This window comes from Coturnix japonica, chromosome Z (assembly GCF_054131305.1).
Source record: "Coturnix japonica strain WE chromosome Z, WE-NBRP24, whole genome shotgun sequence".
NCBI classification, from domain to species: Eukaryota; Metazoa; Chordata; class Aves; order Galliformes; family Phasianidae; genus Coturnix; species Coturnix japonica.
In genome coordinates this window covers 4,152,349-4,172,280 of record NC_140702.1, presented here as the reverse complement: position 1 = coordinate 4,172,280, position 19,932 = coordinate 4,152,349, and the positions used below count along the sequence as shown (strand labels likewise).

The 19,932-nt window shown below is 47.1% G+C and overlaps 2 protein-coding genes and 1 long non-coding RNA gene across 3 annotated transcripts in view; all 3 read right to left on the bottom strand.

Moving 5' to 3' along the window:
- The window catches only part of LOC146753596 (rho GTPase-activating protein 32-like), a 38,716-nt gene extending 30,697 nt beyond the window's left edge, over positions 1 to 8,019 (bottom strand). The window contains exons 1-3 of the mRNA XM_085530651.1: positions 7,627 to 8,019; positions 4,791 to 4,968; positions 1,691 to 1,849 (exon numbers count right to left, since the gene is read on the bottom strand). Coding sequence (XP_085386777.1) covers positions 1,691 to 1,782 — 92 coding nt within the window. The 5' untranslated portion in view covers positions 1,783 to 1,849; positions 4,791 to 4,968; positions 7,627 to 8,019. The remainder of the gene's footprint in view (positions 1 to 1,690; positions 1,850 to 4,790; positions 4,969 to 7,626) is intronic.
- Positions 8,020 to 8,103: 84 nt separating this feature from the next.
- Positions 8,104 to 10,397, bottom strand: LOC146753595 (uncharacterized). The gene is made up of 6 exons (XM_085530664.1): positions 10,279 to 10,397; positions 9,938 to 10,015; positions 9,673 to 9,754; positions 9,276 to 9,402; positions 8,933 to 9,078; positions 8,104 to 8,614 (listed from the first exon to the last, which is right to left on the bottom strand). Exons 1-6 carry the CDS (start codon positions 10,390 to 10,392, stop codon positions 8,190 to 8,192), a joined length of 972 nt encoding a protein of 323 aa, XP_085386790.1. The 5' UTR covers positions 10,393 to 10,397; the 3' UTR covers positions 8,104 to 8,189.
- Positions 10,398 to 10,950: 553 nt separating this feature from the next.
- On the bottom strand, positions 10,951 to 16,899 carry LOC146753594 (uncharacterized). Its single transcript, XR_014940065.1, has 4 exons — positions 16,659 to 16,899; positions 16,182 to 16,448; positions 12,101 to 15,531; positions 10,951 to 11,017 (listed from the first exon to the last, which is right to left on the bottom strand). It is a non-coding gene; the product is annotated as an uncharacterized LOC146753594 (long non-coding RNA).
- Between the last annotated feature and the right edge of the window lie 3,033 nt (positions 16,900 to 19,932).

Below are 19,932 nucleotides of genomic sequence, written 5' to 3'. Positions count from 1 at the left end.
CTGCCTGCTTTCTGCTGAAACACAGCTTAGAAACGCGCTCTGTTTCAAACAGCAGAGGACGCTTCCATTCCTACTGCTCAGCCCTCAAGTCCTGCTGGCTACATTCCTCTCAACCATGTCAATCAAGATGCAGACCATGTGAGTAAAGTCTCCACAGCAGAACAGGACAGGAGCTGGCAGGCGTAACTGCTTTCTGAGGAATGGTGCAGCCATAAGGGAAGCTCAAAAGCATCTCTGACTCTTACGTTAACACCTCCTCGGCCTCAGCTCACTGCCATCTTTAATTTCTAGTGCCTGCAAGTCTGACCAACAGCTCTGCTTACAGGAGAAGCACAATTGGTTTCAGGTGTGTGGCCCTGAAATCTGGAAAACCCCAGTGTTTCCAGGTACAGCCAACACAGACCAGGATAGACGTCAGCATGGCTTTCTGCATCTCGTGACTGCCTGCCCAACCAGGAAGGAAATGCACCCTTGTGTGGCTCCACTGAGCCCGTAGGGCAACTGTGTGTAAGTTGAGTCCTTGGAGATGTAACGGACAAAAAGTAAACCAATAAAAATCACCCAAATAATGATGATGGGGGCTGGAAAGGGAATTCCTCTTTCTTTATCTTTCAGATGGAAAATCAGTGATTGCATCCAAGTTCCTTAGTACAGCTGCAGGCCCTTCCTCTGCTTGTATCTTGCTGCTCTGTGTTGCAACAGGAGAGCTGCTCTGACCTCTCCTCTCAGCCTGTGCCTCCTGCAGTGTGAGCAGCTTTGTGGATGGAGACACCCACACAGACTTGGGCCCTGCCAGAGAACTGTGCCCTGCAAGGGAAAAACACAGGTGAGACGGAGGAGGAAGCAGGAGCACAGCCATCCCCATTCTGCATATCTCTCAGAATTGCTCATCCGAGCCACTGGAAGAAGAGGAGCTCAAAATAACCGTGTGCTCAGTGGTATGCTCGTGGCAAAGGACACAGCCACAATTAAGAGCAACTCACTGTATCGAAAAAGGCAAACAAAAAACGTAGAAAAACTAGGGGGCAGGGATCTCAGAAAGCTTCACAGCCACACTTCAATCAAGCTTCACCTGCTTGCAAAAAATCTTAACAGCAGTGATAGTTTTCTCCATGTAAGGCTTGGACATTCTCAGGACCCAGCAACGGGGCACAGTATTCTAACCTAAGCCCAGAAGCCTGCTGTCTCCTCGACAGTAATAGAATTTTCAAAGGTCTTGGCGAAGCCCTGGATTGGATGAAGCTGTCAGATTTAGATCAAGCTAATGGAGGAAGGTGCTCACCTACTCCCTCTCCCAAGGCTGGTGTGGATTTGGAGCAGAAGAGGACATCTGTGTGGTTGATGAGGAATTCCACAACAGCTGACTGGGTCTGCAGCTCCATGCAGGCAGCTTCACTGGCGCAGGGAGATTGGCTCTGCTGGGATCTGAAGAAAAGGCAGATCTTACAAGTCATTTCCCCAAGATCATTTCCCCAAGTCTGAATTTCTGTAGCTAAAAACTGTCAAACTGGGCTCCGGAGATTTCCGCAGTGGGCAAACAGCGATGCCACTGACGAAATTATCCTGGCTGATCAGGGACACAGCAGTCCCAGCTAAACAAGTGAGTAGAAACTGTCATCTAGAAATTGTTCCCCTGGGGTTGGAGGAGAGCAGAACTAAGCATCGTGTTGAAAAGGAAAAAGAAGTTTACCTTAAGAGGTTTGGAGCCCACACAATCGCTAAGTTCTTCGCGTCCATGTTTATCACCAAGCAGATCCCAGCCAGAGACACCAAGTGTCTCATTAAGTCCCATGGGGACAGTGCACTGGTGGTCAGCACTGAGGCAGACTTGATGACTTCCAAGAGGCATCTGGGGAACACAGAATCACAGAATGACCCGGGTTGGAAGGGACCTCAAGGATCATGAAGCTCCACTCCCCCTGCCTGGTAGGGCCACCTATCTTCCACATTTATTAGACCTGTCTGTCCAGGGCCACATCTAACCTTGCCTTGAATACCTCTACAGATGGGGGATCCACAACGTCCCTGGGCAGCCTGTTCCAGGACCTCAGCACTCTCCTAGTAAAGAACTTCCCCTACCAACCAACGTAAATCTTCCCTCTTTCAACTTAAAACCATTTCCCCTTGTCCTGATATTATCAGCCCTTTCAAAGAGTTAACACCCCTCCTGATTATACACACAGCCCGTGCCATCAAGGCCAAGCTTCTATCTCTTCTTGATTCCTAGTTCCATAGCTTGCACAGCATGCTGTGCTGCATGCACAGCACAGCTGTTCTGCAGAGGAACAGGGGCACCCAGTGACCAACAGCAGCCATTGTCTGCAAATACACAGCAACTTCCCAGGATCTGCAGCAACAATCTCCCCACACACTCCACTTCACACAGACACTATGACCCTGAATAGACTCAAGCAGCAGACTTAAAACAAGTCAGAGTTTTAGATTCCAGGATATTTGAGGGTCTATAATGTGTGAAATTCAGTTACACAACAGTGCCGAGGTGCCTGCGTTTCAAGCAACTTTCAGATCACAACCATGTAAAATAAAAACAAATTCAGTGCAGAAATAGCAAGCCTGTACCTTAATACCCATGAGATTATCCATTTTTTACTGCGTTCTGACTAAGTTCTAAAATTTGCTCATCCCAGTTCACTTCAACAAGTTCCACCAATTCACGCAACGCAGTTCTGAGATCCTGTGTATGTTAGGCAGATAGAATTGAGCAGTGCAGAAATAATCTCTGACAGCTTTAAGAGCTCGGTTCTGCTTACAAACTCTCAGTCCAAAACTATTCTCAGTTTTAAGGAAATGAACACCTGAAGCAGTTGGATCATCTGCCATTTGCCGCATTCTGCTTCTTGGCATCATGATTAGCACAAAGGGTTTTCTGCTGTCCTGCAGAAATGGACAAAGTCCTGCTTACAAATGGACCAAGTTTCAGTCTACAGCAGAGTTTGTACCAGACTAAAAAGCCACGTCATTCAGTTCATGTGCTCAGGTTGTTATGCACTCCCAAAGGAAACAGAACTAACTGTTGGATTCTGAAGGCAATCTGTGGGGTCCTACATTACCTCCTGATTCTGGAAGAGGAAATTCTAATAGCAAATGCAGAACTTTGCTCTTTGTAGACATGAGAAGAGCTGGCATTTAGTAACATTCATTTCTGGGAAATCAAATGATGTGTCTCTATTTTTACTACAGATAGTATAGGGAGCAGCCAGTTGAAGAACCAGATACAAAAAATCCGCCCATTGGCAAGAAAATACTTCTCCTTAAATTCTGTATGCTATCATGGTATAGAATCAGGCTACAGTGCCACATAGGCCAACCAAGCGTAGAACCCAATCCACAAAATACTGGCAGACAAAGCAGCAAAAACAGGGACAATATTCAGCAGACAGGCCTTTCACAGAATCACAGAATCACAGAATCACAGAATTACCCGGGTTGGAAGGGACCTCAAGGATCATGTAGCTCCAAACCCCCTGCCCAGCAGGGCCACCAAACATACACCTTTACTAGATCAGGTTGCCCAGGGCCCTGTCCAACCTGGCCTTGAACACTTCCAAGGACGGGGCATCCACAACCTCACTGGGCAGCCTGTTCCAGGACCTAACCTTTCTACCCACAGCTCAGCATGTTCTGCCATCCGAAAAGCAAGGCCTCTTGTCAAGCTCAGCTATTTCCCTTCTCAGTGTATTCTAGCACCACTGATATCCACTGGTATCCTCCTGTAGAGTCCCATCATATTGTCATCATCCAAAGGAAAAACCCACACAGCAGAGCATACAGCAGTACACCCACGCTCCAAATATCCGCCTCAAAAAACAAAAAGACAAGCTTACAAACCTGAAGCACCTCAAATGGCTTCCTGACAGACTGGATTGTCTGCCCTTGCCAAAGCCCACATATAGCCCATGAAAAGCTGGCTCTTTATCTCAAGAAAAAAAAACCTTATCGTCCCAGAGAAAGCATATAACCCTAATTCAATTGTTCTTCCACTCAGCTTAGAGCACTACTAAAACCAGCATCTTCACCTTAGCTCATCACACTGCTGCAGTTCCTTTTACAAGGATTTCACTGGCAAAAATGAAATCAAAGCCGTCACAAGGGATTTAGCACATTTACGTGCTACTGGCTACGAGAGCTGTCAGCACAGTCACCTGTCAGGCTTTGCTGCTGTTCTCTTTATGTAGAGGCACAACAAGGTTCAGACACTTCACAGTGCAATTCTCACTTGGACTGTAAAGAAAAAGGAGGCTTGAAAAGCAGCGTGTGGAAAACAAAGAAACAAGAATTAGAACAACAGTGGGGCCATGGCACTTGTAGGAATTGCTCCGCTTTTAACAGCAGAGCGATTCAAGAAGGATGAGGGCATTGCAAACCAGACCAGTTTGGACAGATTAACAACTGCAAGTAGTGGGTTCCAAAATTCCAGACATCTCTCAATTTTTAGTACATTATAAATCACAATGCAAATTAATCTTCACATACAACATGGAATCTAAGGAGAAGTCTGACAAAAAAGACTGCACAAAAATGATGGATAATTAGAACACAGCAAATTGCTCTTTCAAAAACTTAGTAATAGAAAGAGATCTCTGAAGCTGCTGTTCTGTAGAGCCCCAAAGCAGTCGCTTGAGGCAGTTCAGGATTAGCCAGAGACAAACCAGCCAGCTGTGTGAACTGAGACCAATTGCACTTTTCTAGTCTGTGGCCACTGACAGCTTCTGAGAGCTACCAAGCAATGCAACCTAGCAGAATTCAGAAGGGAAACCAAGAGAGCCTACCTGAGCTCCACTGCCTTGAAATGCTCTGTGGAGAGGGAAGGGAAAGAGGGGAAAACAAACACCGCTCTACATCCCTCTGAGCCAATAGACGCTTTGCCCTGGATTAACTCTGGTGCTGCATAAGCTGGGCTTCCACAGCATGTGTTCAGGCGGTAATCAAGGCCTCCCTGGAAGAACACTAAAAAGAGAGAGAAACGTTTGCTTTAACAGAGTTTATGTCTTCTGGTCATAACACTTCAGAAGCCTCAGAGGCTTCTTCTCCTGTGTATATTTTCATTCATCTTAGATTTTGCTTTCATTCAATGTGACCTCACTAAGCAAATATTGTCTAAGACCATGAGCATCACATGAATGTGCAGATCTCAAGCTGCTCACTTATCTAGTTCCCTTGGCATGATGCTTTATTTTCCTCAGCTGATCATCTCGATTGTGCCTGTTGATTGTGCAACAACAGCCTGTTGGTCTCGATTACCTGTGAGAGGCTCTAAATTTGGCCAGGAAAAATCATTTGATGATAAATAATTCTCTTGGAATCAGTAAGGCAGTCTTCCCATTCTTTCTTACCAGCACCCATCTTACATGTTAATAAAGGCTTCTGGAAATCAGTTTGAAGATCAAGAAACAATTCAGTTCAAGCATATGCAATCACAGGATTTGTACGTCACCTGCAAAAGTCATTTTATTCTATCCACAATCTCATCCTACATACAGATCCTTAGAAGGTTCCTTAGGCACACCAACCCCATGCTCCTATTACAGACCCTTGCATAACACAGGTGATATACCTACAAGATTATCTACAGCTTAGACTATGAAAACAGGGAGTCTAGCTAGAGAAAATAATCTACCTGTGCTTCTGAGCAATCTGTTAACCACTCTCACACAGTTCAGGCCATTCCAAACAAGATGCAATGACATGTCAGCCACAAAAACAGCTTGATTTTAGGGTGTTTGTTTGGACAAGCCCCTGTTGCATACGGTGCTCAAACATGCATTACTTGGGGGCACATTGTATTTGATTTAACACATCCTCTTAACTCTGGCTTTGCACAGAGTCCAAAGTCCATCAGCTTCAAATTGTCAATCAGCAGATTTTCCCGGTGGATGAGAAAGCAGTCAGGAATGATTTCTACCCAAGTGCCCAAGGAAACATCTTTTCTCTTCTCTTATTTCCTGCTGTGGACAGTGGTTCCCAGTCTACTCAAAGCTCGCTCGCTCTCGCTGTCTCAGAGATCTTCACTGACTGCTGACAAGTTCCCATCTTCCAGTATCCCAGGTGGGAAATACTAGCTTGTATCTGTTGGAAAGGACCTGGGGACTAGGAGGACAAGTGGTGAGAGACCACAGGCTGAATGCAAGCCAGCAGTGTGCTCTGACAGAAAAGAAGTACAACAAGATCATCAGCTGCATTAAAAAGCAGCACAACCAGACCAGGACAAGTCATTCCTGCTTCAACACTCATTGCACCACATCTACAATACTGTATCTGGTTTTTGGCCAGGAAGGATAACAACCTGAAACAAACTCTGTGGATGACCTCCAGCTTGTGCAGGGGGCTGAAGCTCCCACTCAGAGAAGAGAAGCTGGGGAGAATGATCTTTGTTCAGAGTGCCTTCCAGTAGCCTTAGATAGAGGGATTTCATAAGATGCCTAGGAAAATGCTCGTGCTGTAATTATTTGCTTTACTCCGAGATACCAGCAGCTTACAAAATGCCAAGCTCTAACCTATTGGTGAGGAAATATTCAAGCCTTCCAGTACCTAACCTGTGCTTCAAGTCTTCAGTGACAGAAAATCCATTGGATGGGGCCAGAGGAATGCATCTCACCCCATACCCTCTGTATAGCCACCATTTGTTTAAAGGATCACTCTTCCTTGAGGCACAAAACTAGAGCAGGTTACACAACAGACTGACACCACAAGGGCTTCTCTCTAGATACAAACTGCAGCAAAGAGCATCACAAAAATATGAAACCAACACTCAGATCAGATCTGTGTCTCTGCTCCGCTCATTAGGAGCATCATGTTTTACTCCCCTTTCAGAGGAAGATACTTCTTCAAGGATAACAAAATCCAGCTCAGCTACAGGACACAGTACCAAGTAGCAGTAATTATCTAACATTTCCTGTAGGGAAACAATCCTAAGCACAAGTTATTGTCTGAGTTTCAGCTGGGACTGAATTATTTTCTTCAGTGTCTGATTTAATACTACGTTTTCATTCTAGAGAAACAATGGAGATAGCGCAGTGATGCTTACAGCTGCTGCCAGGCAGCGTTGTACAGAGCCACAGTCAATCTCAGCTGAGAGCCCAAGGAAGTGAGAAGGAACAGAACTAGGACAGCTGACTTAAGCTGGCCAAAGGATATTCCATACTATATGACATATTGTGGAAGGAGTTTTGAACGGGGTAGAACTTCATGAAAATCTCTTCCACTACTAGGAGGCTAACTGGACACTGATTGGTAGGTGGCGAGCAATTGCTTTTGCATTCATCATAACTATTATCCTTTTCTCTATCTCAGTAAATAATTCTATCTCAACCCATGAGTTCTACTTCATGTTTTTTTTTCCCCCTTCAATTCTCTCCTGCAATCCACTGGATTGGAGTGGAGTACTGTAACTTTCTCTCCCAACAGAAAGTGCATAATGTTTTAATTAGATGAAGAGGTAATCAGCACCATCAATTTCCAACTGGTTTCAGAAATTCCATTTCAAGTTTATCCAAATGAAACCTGACTTAGAGAACTGACAAGAGCTGTCAATCTATTCTCAGATTAATTCTAGAGTGGTGAGACAGACTGTTAGGCGTGCTGTTTCTGTACAAAGATGACACTTACCCGTTCCAACTGTTTCATGGAATTCCTAGTACTTGAGAATTTCCTTGTAGTCACTGACAGACATCCTGAATGTGCAAGAACTGAAGATCCTCCAAGCACGTGCAATGAGGAAGTGCCAGCAGTGTTCACATCCTAGTTAGGACATATTCTTAGAGGCAGAAGGGACACTCGTGGCAGATCCAGCAATGCTCATCTTCTCACCAACGTGCATCCCCCTCTCACCCAGCAACAACAAAACACAGTGCATGAAGCTGGCTCCACTTAGGTTAACAATATGGAACATCCCTCAGGGCTTTGTGCCACAGAGCAGTAGCAGGGCTGGACTACAGCTTGAGGAAGCAGTGGAAGCCTTTCCCTGTATGGTTACAGTGTCCCTGCACGCACCCCACAGCCAGAGCGTTGCAAGCCGAGCTGCCTTGCTGTTTCTTGCATTCATCCCAGTCTTTGTGAATGAAAACTCGGAATGCAGTCAAGGCGTTGATTGAGCACGAGCGTGCCTTTATTCAATAGGAGAAAGGACGGAATGAAAGGTCTGGGGTAAAGATGGGACACGTCCTCTGATGTTAAGGGGAAAGTGGCTCAGAGCTTGAGCTGCTGCCTGGTGCCTGGGACTGGAGGCCTGACTCCAAGTCCCCCTCCAAGAGGCTCGGCTGCTCTTCAGTAACGCTGTCCTGGTCCTGCTTGGAGGTGTTGCTGTCAAGGCAGTCGGGCTGCGCATGGGCTGGGCTGTCCTGGAAAGGCACCAGGCCACAGTCCAGGCTTGTAACTGTGGCATCTGGTAGGCTCAGGTCAGGAGCTTCTGGAGGGATAGGATGAATGAGGGCTTCAACAACGATGACATTCTTCTCTGCATAACTGATGTTATATGGAAGGCTTTCATCAGAACTGCAGCATCCTGTGCTTCTCAACAGCTCTTCATTGATGGAATCACTGGATGCATGATCGTAACATGCCCTGCGTCTTGGGGATATACAAGGGCTCGGGTCACCTAGGAAGGAGTAGATGCACAACGGTTAGTGTCGAACGTTCACAAGATGAACCATTAAGAGGTTCTTGACATTTGGCTATGTAGTGGTGGTGGGCAGAAGCCAATAAGCTTCTAGCAACACTGTCACTGTCTTGAAAGCTATCCTCGTGCAGGCCCAGCTCTTGTGTTGACAAGAGACTCATTTGGGAAAGACAGGGGTCAACCAAAGATGTCAGGCATGGGCTTGAACGCCAGAAGGAAGTACAAGCCCACTGAAAGCATGAATTCTACCTGTGTTTCTGACAAGCAGTGTTTTGAAAGCTGGATCTGCACCCTTACCTGCCAGAACCAAGACTTCTACTTCAGAGGGCTCCCTGGCACTGCTCTGCAGTTGGCGTTTGGCCACAGGGGATGGTTTGCCCAGGCAGAAGCAGGAACGCCAACTGGCAGCTGCTGACTCTGCCCTCTTACTGGGAGAACTCATTCTGCAGAGAAAACAGAGCATGCTGTCAGTCGTGGTGCAGGGTGAGGGAAGAGCTGCACTGAGCCCTTGCCAATTGCTGCCTGTTCCCGGCATTGCCTGCTTTCTGCTGAAACACAGCTTAGAAAAGCGCTCTGTTTCAAACAGCAGAGGATGCTTCCATTCCTACAGCTCAGCCCTCAAGTCCTGCTGGCTAAATACCTCTCAACGATGTCAAGCAAGGACATGGATCCAGAGAATGTCGTTGGTTCCGGCTGCTTTGCTCTCCTGGGGTGGGCCTTCACCAGGGAACGAAGGCGGGTGATGAGTTTGCCCCGTTTCCTTGCCACTGAGCAACAAAACAAAGAAACCAGTTCATTTCAGGCTTGGCTCAGTTGGATGTGGCTGAGTGCAATGCATTCGACAGAGCACGTAACAACAGGAATTACGTTCCCAACAAGGACACACAAGAACGGATTTTCCTCATCCCTGGAGGTGCCCAAGGAGCTTAATGAAGTTCTCTTGCTAAGCTTGCTGAACTTGGGCATTTACATACCCCCTGAAAGCCACATTCTGACCCTATTATACTAACCCGCTTTGTCAAATGTAAAATACGTACCTGGCATTGGCAAGGAATTGACCAGTGACTCAGGAAGTTTTCCCCTGATGAGTTCCACGCACTCACCAGGGAAAAAACCAACCTGTAATAAGAACAAAAAGACAGGTGGGCATTAGCGCAAGCCCAGAGCCAAAGGGATGGTCCTCTGACATCGGCACAGGGCAACTGTTCATGGCAAGAAGCCATCCTGTGCAGGCAGAGCAGCTCCAACTTGAGATTCCCGATTCTGCTGAAGTTGAAATTATAGTCGAAAGCGTGTGCCTACCTCAAAGCCACGCTTGCCTCTCCACCAGGGGCTCATCTCCTTTGGTGGCATATCAACAATGCACACGATGTCTCCAACCTGCAAAAGATGAAACATCAATCCCAGCTTCAGCACAGCTGGCAGGAAAGAACAGCTCAAATAACTGCCTTCTTGTGTGCTGCAGAATACCCTCAAGCTTGACAGCAAACTCCTCCCAACCCAGAAAAAGTCTAAGCTGCAACAGAACCTTCGAAGCTTCATCTCGCAAGATATACTAAAGGTGTCTGAGACTATTCCTGCTGCGTTCACAACTTCTACTACTTTCCCATGCATGACAACAAGGAACGCCTGGAACTGCTTACCTCCAGAGAGAGCTCACCCGGCCCCTGGGCGACGTGGCTCCTAATAACATGGGCCGCCGCAATCGCTGGTACGTTTAAAGATGACACAGCACGCACCAGCTGCGGCTCCCGCATGTTATCAGCCTGCAAAACAGAGAACAGGCCGTGGTCAGGAGATGAGGACAAACCAGGAGGATTTCAAGGTGAGGAGCACATCTGCAGAGAAAGCTGCAGCAAATACACTCCGTCCTTATCAGGAGCACTTCAGAAGGAGCTGCACATCTCAACAATCGTTTCTCTTCTTGGCGTGCATTGCCAGGCCATGCAAAGATGCATCTCTCTCAACACAGACTAATCAGCAATGGCACTGGCGCAGAAAGTTGGCCAGGCCCTTTTGGGCCCATTCTTTACTGCAAGAGAGTACATCTGCAGCTCCTTCTAATGGCTCAACACAGGGAACAAAGACCAGCCAGAGCTTCATACTGTACCTCCGTCGCCGCCACCTCAGGCTCACGGCTGATCCCACTGCACGCGACACCCATCACAGCAAGTGTGAAGAGCTGGAACAGAGCAGAAACACACTTCTGTTTTCTCTATTCACACAGCACAGTATGGACAGACTTCCTCAGATCTACCCGCGCATACCCTGTGGCAAAACCATGGGGGGGGACAAATCATGGCACGTACCTGGCAGTGAGATCACCTCAAGCAATCTGCAGCAGTTCCTTGTCGCTTTGCTCAGATGGAATGAGAGCTAAAGCTGCACCGAGGCAGTGGGCGGAGGGTGAGGAGAGGAGAGAGAAAGAGCAGGTCAGTGAGCAGGGCTAAGACATCCATGGAATAACACACACAGCACAACCGTCCCATCCACTTGCTGCAAGACAAGCTGAGTCTCAGGCTACGTGATGCCTGTCCACCCAGCAACTTTATAATGCTTCCAAAATTGAGCAAAGAAGACAATGGAAGAAGCACGGGACAGGTGCCAACTTTACAGATACCCCCTTTGGAACGTGTGTACTGAGGGAAAATTACGTCTCATGGTCAAGAGTAAGCAATACGGTGCTGTGAGCTCCGACAGCCAGCAGTTCTCAACACCTCACTGCCCACCCATCCATCCCATGCTGGTTCAGCTTACCTACAAGCTGCTGCGCACGACGGTGTGAAGAAAAAGGCAATAAAGTCACTAACTAACTAACTAACTAACTAACTAACGGCACTAACTAACTAACGACACTAACTAACAACACTAACAAACAACACTAACTAACAAACAACACTAACTAACTAACAACACTAACTAACTAACAACACTAACTAACAACACTAACTAACTAACGACACTAACTAACGACACTAAAGGCACAAGAACAACAAGTCAACAACCACTCCGACCACTAGCTCACCCACAAAGGAACACAGAACGCACCGCTCCTCCCCTCATTCCAGACGCTTATGACATCACCAACGGCCAACAGCCTGGTCCACCATGACCCCCCACAAGGCGGGGAGCCAAGACCACGTGGTCACATCTGATTCCAACACGGCACCACAACATTCCAGGACTCAGTGTGGGCTTGGAATTCTATCCTGGTGTGGCAGCGCAATGGGAGGTGTTAGGGCACAGCTGAAGAGCTGACAGACAACGGACGTTTCCAAAGGAGGGTGCCAGATTAACTCTCAGCATTCTCTTGCGGGGCTCTTAGGAATGCTTCAAACCCATTTTCACTGCCTAGCTCATTTCTAGAAAGTCCAGTTGAGAAATGCTCACTTTGTCTGGGGAACGCCTCTATGCATCATGAATTAAAAATAAAATAAAATGTGCACGCGACCCTATGAAACTTACCTCTCTGCTCTTGTTGTCAGCCAGACACCTCAGATGAGCATGACGTGTCCCTGCTCCTGAATGAAGATCCACCCAAGTCTGTGTTCCTCTCTGCTCCATCTCTGGGTCTAAAAGAAACACAGACAGAGATGATTACAAGATCCTTTGTGCAGACGAAAGACACGGGTACACACGAATTCTGTTTAGCAAGAAATACTACAGTCCCAATGGACTGCTGTGGTAGTACTTGAATCCTCATTTGGGGCTGGAGCTCAACAGGTCAACACATCAGAAATAAAACAAAGTGAATCTGGAAGACGTGTCTCAAAGCCCAGAAAATCCAGCACGGGAGGGGGCTGGACAGTGGACCACAAGTGTCCATTTCCATTGCAGCTCCCTGTAGAGAACAGCAGCAATCAGCAGGCGTGAATCAATTCATTCACAGGCTGCACAATGACTCTGTTCTTTACATGATAAACACACAGAGATTCCTGACCTAAAAGTTGGGAGTTAAGAACGACCAAAGAGGTTCCTGTTCCTACGCCTCATCCTCTCACCCCAACTCCTGGGTGATGCCCACAGGCTTCAAGTCAGCTCTCAAATCCATTGAACTCCAGTCACAGAACTCCATCAAAAAGGATGTCACACATGTGACACTTACATACATTTTGCATCAGAAACAGTGACGCCAGCAGGAGCAGAGAGGTGACTGTCCCCCTGTACCCAGCACTGGTGAGGCCACAACTCGAATTCTGTTTCCAGTTTGTGGCCCCTCACTGCAAAAAAGACACTGAGGCATTGGAACGTGTTCAAAGAAGGGCAACAAAGCTGGTGAGGGGTCTGGAGCACAATGGGGCCATATGAGGAGAGGCTGCAGGAGATGGGAATGTCCAGCCTGGAGAAGAGATGGCTCAGGGGAGACCTCATTGCTCTCTATAACTTCCTGAAGGGAGGTTGCAGTGAGCTGGGGGTCGGCCTCTTCTCTCGTGTCATTATTGATAGAACTAGAGGGAATGGTTTTAAGCTGCAGCAGGAGAGGTTCAGGCTGGACATTAGGAAATATTACTTCTCAGAAAGGGTGTCCAGGCACTGGAATGGACTGCCCAGGGAGGTGGTGGAGTCACCCACCCTGGGGGTGTTCAAGGAATGACTGGATGTTGTGTTGAGGGACGTGATTTATTGGGAGCTAGTGGTAATAGGAGAACGGTTGGACTGGATGATCTTTTAGGTCTTTCCCAACCCTCGCGATTCTATGATTCTGTGATTCATACGCTAAGAAGCAAGGAGAGGCTCTTTTGTTAAATCTTTCAGTAGAGAGAAGACTTGATATTTGCTTCTCCCGACAACAGAAACACGGTACCAGCTTTCTAAGCCAACCCACCTACAGCAGGCAGACAACGCATATGTAAAGGAGCACGCACATCCCCTCCGGCATCACTTGAGACGACAACCCACCTTCAGATTTCTGTGCATTTCCCTTGTTTTACAAAGATGCAGCCTCGCTGCAGCTCCATGGGTGTCACACAAGGCCTGCAGGACCTTCCTCCACAAACCCCATTTGCAGGCCTTGCTCCGTGAGGATTGCCACCGGCCCTCCTGAGCAAAAACAAGCACTAAGAACGAGAGTAAAGCACACTGGATTCGCCCTGGCCTGGCTCAAGCCCCAGTCCTACCAGACAGACCCTGGGATGAAAACTACTCCACAAACACCAGATGGACACCAGCACACAAGAAGTTGATCAGATCCAACGCCAAGCAAGCACCAAGCCTCCTCAGGAAACTCTTTGCCATCAGCTCCTTCATCACCTTACCTTTCCTCCACACCTCAATCCCAAAGTTGTTTCCACACCTGCCAGCACGTGTTACCTCCCACCTGCTCATCGCACAGAGCTTCAACAGCACCAAATTTGCTTCCGGGGCCCTCCTTCAACTCACTGTGCTAACACTCATGATTCAAATTACACAGAAATCCTATCACAAGTTCTCAGTGAGAACTGCACCTAACATTCCTCCTTCTACAAGCAAACAGGCCCAACACGTGGTCATAACAATGCCAGCATAAAAAGAAGCAGAGATGGCACGGCAGGACAGATGTACTCGGTGTGCACGTCTGAAGCCATTTGAGAACCTAGTCGCTCTTGCTGCATGACCCCTGACTTCTGTTAAAAGCTGAATGGTCACAACAACACCTGTTTCCATCAGCTGCCACCATCCAAAGCAGCCAGCCTTCTTGCGGTCACCTGGCCCAAACATCCCTTTTGCTCTACACTTGATTCCTGCAAGAGATGGGAGCTCAGCACGCAGACCATCCTTCCAACACCCCATCCCTGCAGCAAGGGATCACAGCGCTGGCACAGCTGAAACAAAAAGGGTGTGTGAGTTTCCTGTTAGCACTCAGTGTGAACAAATCTACCACTGAGCAACACCGTGAGCCCCCACTCACCTCAGCACAGGTCAACCTGTATCCCCCGCATTCCCCTATCCACGTGCACATGCACACCCGTGTGCCACCCTGCCTGCTTTGCACACCCCCATGCACACTCTGCATTGTGTGCCCTCCTTTGCATTCACAGACATGTGCAAACCATCCCTGGGAACACCTACGTGCCTACACCTTCCACAAATATCCCTTTGTGTGCACCTGTGTGCAACCCAACTCCTCAGCACACCCATGTGCAAGCATACATTTGTGCCACCGCATCCATGCACTATCCATGTGCTCACACACACTCACACAACCACATCCCTTAGTGCAGCCCTGTGCACACACATACAGACACATGTGTAACCCCTTCCTTTCACTCCCAAAGTGCACGCACACACCGGTACCACAATGTCCTTGTGCAGCTCCAACACTCTGCACACCCCTGTGCACACACATATATGTGCATGCTCGTCCTTGCACACATACCCACAGACCTACACACACCTGAGCAACCCCACTGGTTTATACACTCATGGACACAAATGTGTGTGCATCACCATCCATGCACAAATACACACACAAACACATACACACACACACACACGGATCCCCACTGCTTTGCACAACCCTGTGCACACTCACGTGTGTCATGCACTGATTTCCCAGCCAGTCCCCGTATGGTCACTTACTTAGGACAGGAGTGCAGGGGAGCAGCCAGAAGCTGTTTGCATTCCCTGCTGTCTGCTGGGCAGCTTTGCTGGAGATGCTTGGGCTGCTTTGCTTTTCCTTGGGAGGTGGGAAGGAGCTTTGAGTTTGAGGCACATACCGCGCCAGAGCATCCTGATGGCACAAGGGGGATCAGGGCCCCTCTATTGGTTACCTCGGTGGCTTGCAGCAAATGGAACTTTCCCCCTTTTGGAAGGGTTCACCTTGGTGGTTGTTTTGTGTTTTAATTCTTTCAGTCGTGCCTGATGTAGATGAATCCACGGTGGTACCAGATGATGGAGACCAGGATTCCCACGATCGCCTATTGAGAAAGCTAAACAATGTGAGTTTTTACTGACCCATATCAACAAAAATCTCAACCATAAAAAAGAGACGTCTTCGTATTCAAGCACATGACAACAATAAGACCATGCATGTTGTTTTGCTGTATTTCCTCTGTAATCATGGGGAGGATATGAAGAAGTGGTATAATTCATCCACTTCTGCACTTCAGGCACGAGTTCCTTAGAATTGGAAGAGACCCTTAAAGGCCATCTAGCCCAGCTCCCCTGCAATAAACAGGGACATTCACAGCTAGATCAGGTTGTTCACAGCCTGGTCATTAGTCATTCCAGAGGCAAACCACATACTGAATGATCTCTCCTTCAGTCATAAATCCTTGGAGACAACAGCATTGACACTGCATGTTACTGAAGCAGTAAAAGAAACTGCTCCTGTAACTCTCCTTGTGTTAAGTAAAATGATGATAAAAAGCAATGGAATGCTTTGGCAGGACACCAAAACCATCCTCCTTCCTTGGTATCTGCTGCAATGGAACCTTCCACTGGAAGAAAGCCCCTGATGACTTGTCACCCCAGAGAGGTGAGCTTTAGAAGCAGGATTGCTGCACAACAGAATGAACTGTAGCTCCTTAGCATCTCTTACATCAAGGAGGTGTGTGATCAGACCCACCTATCACCTTCAGGTGCGCGCTTTCTGACACCTTGTCTGACTTCACTGTCACTGTGCCAGCATCCTCAGGCTTAACCTGCTTCATCGTCAGTGTGCAGCAATTGCCAACGTTCTTGATGTCATTGTAATTGTTGGTGTAAAGGAGGTTGCCATTCAGGAACCATTCCACGTCCTCGTCATCATGGGACAGCTCGCAGGAGAAGACAGCAGAGCTCTCTTCTTCAATTTCCACATCCTGCAGCTGCTTCGTTACTTCTACATTGCGGGCTGTGGGGAAACAAGGTGAACTGTTACCACTGTTACTATAAATCATACTGGGATGTGGTAGAATGGTTGGACTAGATGATCTTTGTGTAATCTTCTCAATGAAGATTATACATTTATAAAGTTAGCAGGAGAGAACGGCAGAAATCAACCTCAAGAAGAGAAATCTGAGGTGAAATAGGACATGGAAGAGGCCACCCGCCTTGCTCATACCTTCAGCTGTCAGCGTGGCCTCAGTCTCTGCACACCAGCATCATCGGGCTTCAGCTTCAGAATCTTGAGCTCTGCTGAATGCTTATCCCTCTTGATCTTGTACTTCTCAGAGGGCTCGATGGGTGGGTGGCACTTGAACCATTTCACAACCTTTGCAGAAGGCCTGAAGTCACAGGACAGGATGACAGAATGACGTTCCAAAACTGTCTTGTCCTCCAACTTCCTGGTGATTTGTATATGGTAATCTGCAAAGCAGGGGTGGAAGAGAAGAAAGGATGAGGACAAGTGGAAGAAGAGGAAAGTATCTTGCGTCTATTCCATTCCAATTAATTTCATGTTCACAATGGTTCTTTGAACCACTCCAAAGATAAAACAAACGATTCCCTATAGGGAATGCCATTGACTACATTTCTATAAAGTAATACTGTATATTATCTACCAAATGCATGGTCCAGCTCTTGTCCTGTGCCTATTAAATTGCTCCCAGTTGAGGCTTTTATTCAAATAAGAGTGAGCTGAACATTTAACAAGTACTTTAGGATGTGAATGAAGACTCTTACACTGGGGACAACAGCAGATAAAAAGCCTGGAATTTTCTTTCAGATGAAATCAATGACACACTGCATCAAATTTAGGTGCTACCAAACTTAAACTTGTCTAGTTCAGAAATACAATTAATTTCACCTGATTTGACTTCTTTGCTATAGCCAGGGACAAAACGTCAGCTCTGTAGATCTGAACAGTAAGCACATCACAACTATACAAACAGATCTTTTACTGAGATGCAGCTGTCTCATTTAGTGTCCAACGACTTTGAACTGGAAATGGAGCAGACCCTCCAGACACACACACAATATTTCAAAGACCCCAGTGAAGGAAGACTGTACGTTAATTAATTCTTCATCTTCATGATGTAAACCAAGCCAGGATACGCTACCTCTGACGAGCAGATTGGCTGTGGATTTGGATTTGCCAATTGAGAACTGAATGGTGCCTGTCATATCAGTGGTGGTTTTCGGTATGGTCAGCCGGTGGATGGTGCCTTCTTGCTGCATAATCAAGTTTCTTCCAGCCTGTAAGACTTCCCAAGTAGATACCACTTGGGAGGTTTCACAGAAGGAATGGATATCTCGCATTCAAATTTGGTTTCTTCAGGCTCAGTCACATCCTTGTCACACAGCTCCTTTACTAGATGAATGGATTGCTCTTAAAGAAGGAAGGAACAAAAGAAATCAGAGATTTAGAAGGAATGTAAAAAACCCTTACATTATCACCTACTTACTCACATCAGCATTACTGCACGTGAACACTACACCTATCAGCTCAAAATGCCTTAAAACATCATTGGAAAAATAACTGAAAGAAAGGAATGTTGAAAAGAAGTCCGACAATAAGACTGACAACCTGAAGAGAGCCCAGATCTTCTGATTCCCAGTCCAACATCCATATCAAACCATGACCTTCCCATCCCAATATCAAAGTCCTCACATTACGAACTGGAAAAGAGGTTCAATGAAACACGGACATTGATAATTACTTTGGTAAAATATAGTAACTTAGCTCTGAGCAAACCCACACCTACACTTGGCTTCCTCGAGCAAAGAGCTCTGAGGCACATGGCCAGGCTGAGCATCATCCATCTGGTTTCACAGCATCACTGCCTGTTCTCTCATGTCAATGAAACCATCCATTCCCCCACATCCACATCCCCACCAAAGCAGAATCTAAACATGGCTTCTACAAGGACTGACCGAATGCGGCCGCCGTCACCTTCAAAGTACCTGATACAGAAGGATCACACTCACTGTCAGACAAAACCTCTTTGGAGAGGTGAAGTGACTGACCTGTTCACCCTCACTTTGGAAAGAACTGCACTCATTTCCTACCTGCTCCTGGCAGTGTGGGATGGTGGGATAGCATCACACTTCCCACACTAAGCTTCCCACCTGTCACTTGTTCCACCCTAACCTCAGTCCCAAAACGAAAGGGGAACTCCCTTCTGAACCTTCTTCACTTCATTTCAGATGTCCTTTCTGCTTCATCTCCAACCCACACCCCCTCAGGAGAAAGATCCCCCTCTTACACCCTACCATCTTGCCGCATTCTGATGTTGTCATCAGCCTTCAGCTTGTTGTCCTCTTTGTACCACTGGCTCTGAACCTCATCGTGTGAAATCTCACAGACAAAAGATGCACTCTCATATTCATTCACTTCCACATCTTCCAGTTATTCTAAACCATCATCAATTCCTGAGACATTTCTCTCTTAAACACAGTCAATGCATTACTGCCCTTGAACATAAAGACAGACTAGCTAAAACTGAACTCCCTGCAAACAGTTTTCATGGAAACCAGAATGTCATTTATTCTAAAACCTTTCAAGCAAAATTAAGGGTAGAAGAACAATAGAACTGAATGAATCTTTAAGGTCATTTAGTTCCAATCCCCCTGCTATCGGCAGGGACACCTCCCTCCAGACCAACTCTTCTCCTCAGGGTCAAGGCTACTCTCAAATCATTCTCCTCTAAGCCTGTGCCTGTGCTTGGCATTGCCCTGACCCAGGTGCAGAGCCTTGTACTTGGCCACACTCAAGTTCATGAGGCTGCCAAGGGCCCACCTCTCCAGCCTGTCCAGGTCCCTCTGAGTAGCATCCCTTCCCTCTAGCACATCAACAGCACCGCTCAGCTTGGTGTCATCTGCAGACTTGCTGAGGGTGCATTTGATTCCACTGTCCATGTTGCCTACAAAAATGTTAAATAACACTGGTCCCAACACCACCCTCCACCTGGACACTGAGCTATTGACTGCAACTCTCTGAGTGTGACCATCCAGACAGTTCCCTATCCTGCAACTGGTCCATCCATCAAAACCATTTTTCTCCACTTTGGTGACCAGGATGTCATGCAGGACGGGATCAAATGCTCTGCACAAGTCCAAGTAGATGATGTCAGTTGCTCTCCCATTATCCACTGATGCTGTTACTCCATCATGAAAGGCCACCAAGTTTGTCAGGCCTGGCTTGACCTTGATGAAGCCATATTGGTTACCACCAATCACCTCATCTTTATTTTCCAAACTATGCCAAGGAGAACTAGACGGAACTCTACAATGTCGTGTCACTACAAACCTGTCTGAACCATTGGCTTCTCTGCATGCTCATCACTAGTCTCTCCTTAGCTTGTGTGCCCACAATGTATGGGGAATGTCAGCCACAAATCTTACCTAGGGGACATCTGTACTTCAAAATCCCTTGAACATCACACAATCCCTTTTAA

Coding starts and splice junctions, on each gene's coding strand:
- LOC146753595 (XM_085530664.1), bottom strand. CDS start 10,392: ATGCGGGAGCCGCAGCTGGTGCGTGCTGTGTCATCTTTAAACGTACCA. Junction 10,016..10,278: donor CGGGTGAGCTCTCTCTGGAG/GTAAGCAGTTCC, acceptor CATCTTTTGCAG/GTTGGAGACATCGTGTGCAT. Junction 9,755..9,937: donor GAGGCAAGCGTGGCTTTGAG/GTAGGCACACGC, acceptor TTCTTATTACAG/GTTGGTTTTTTCCCTGGTGA.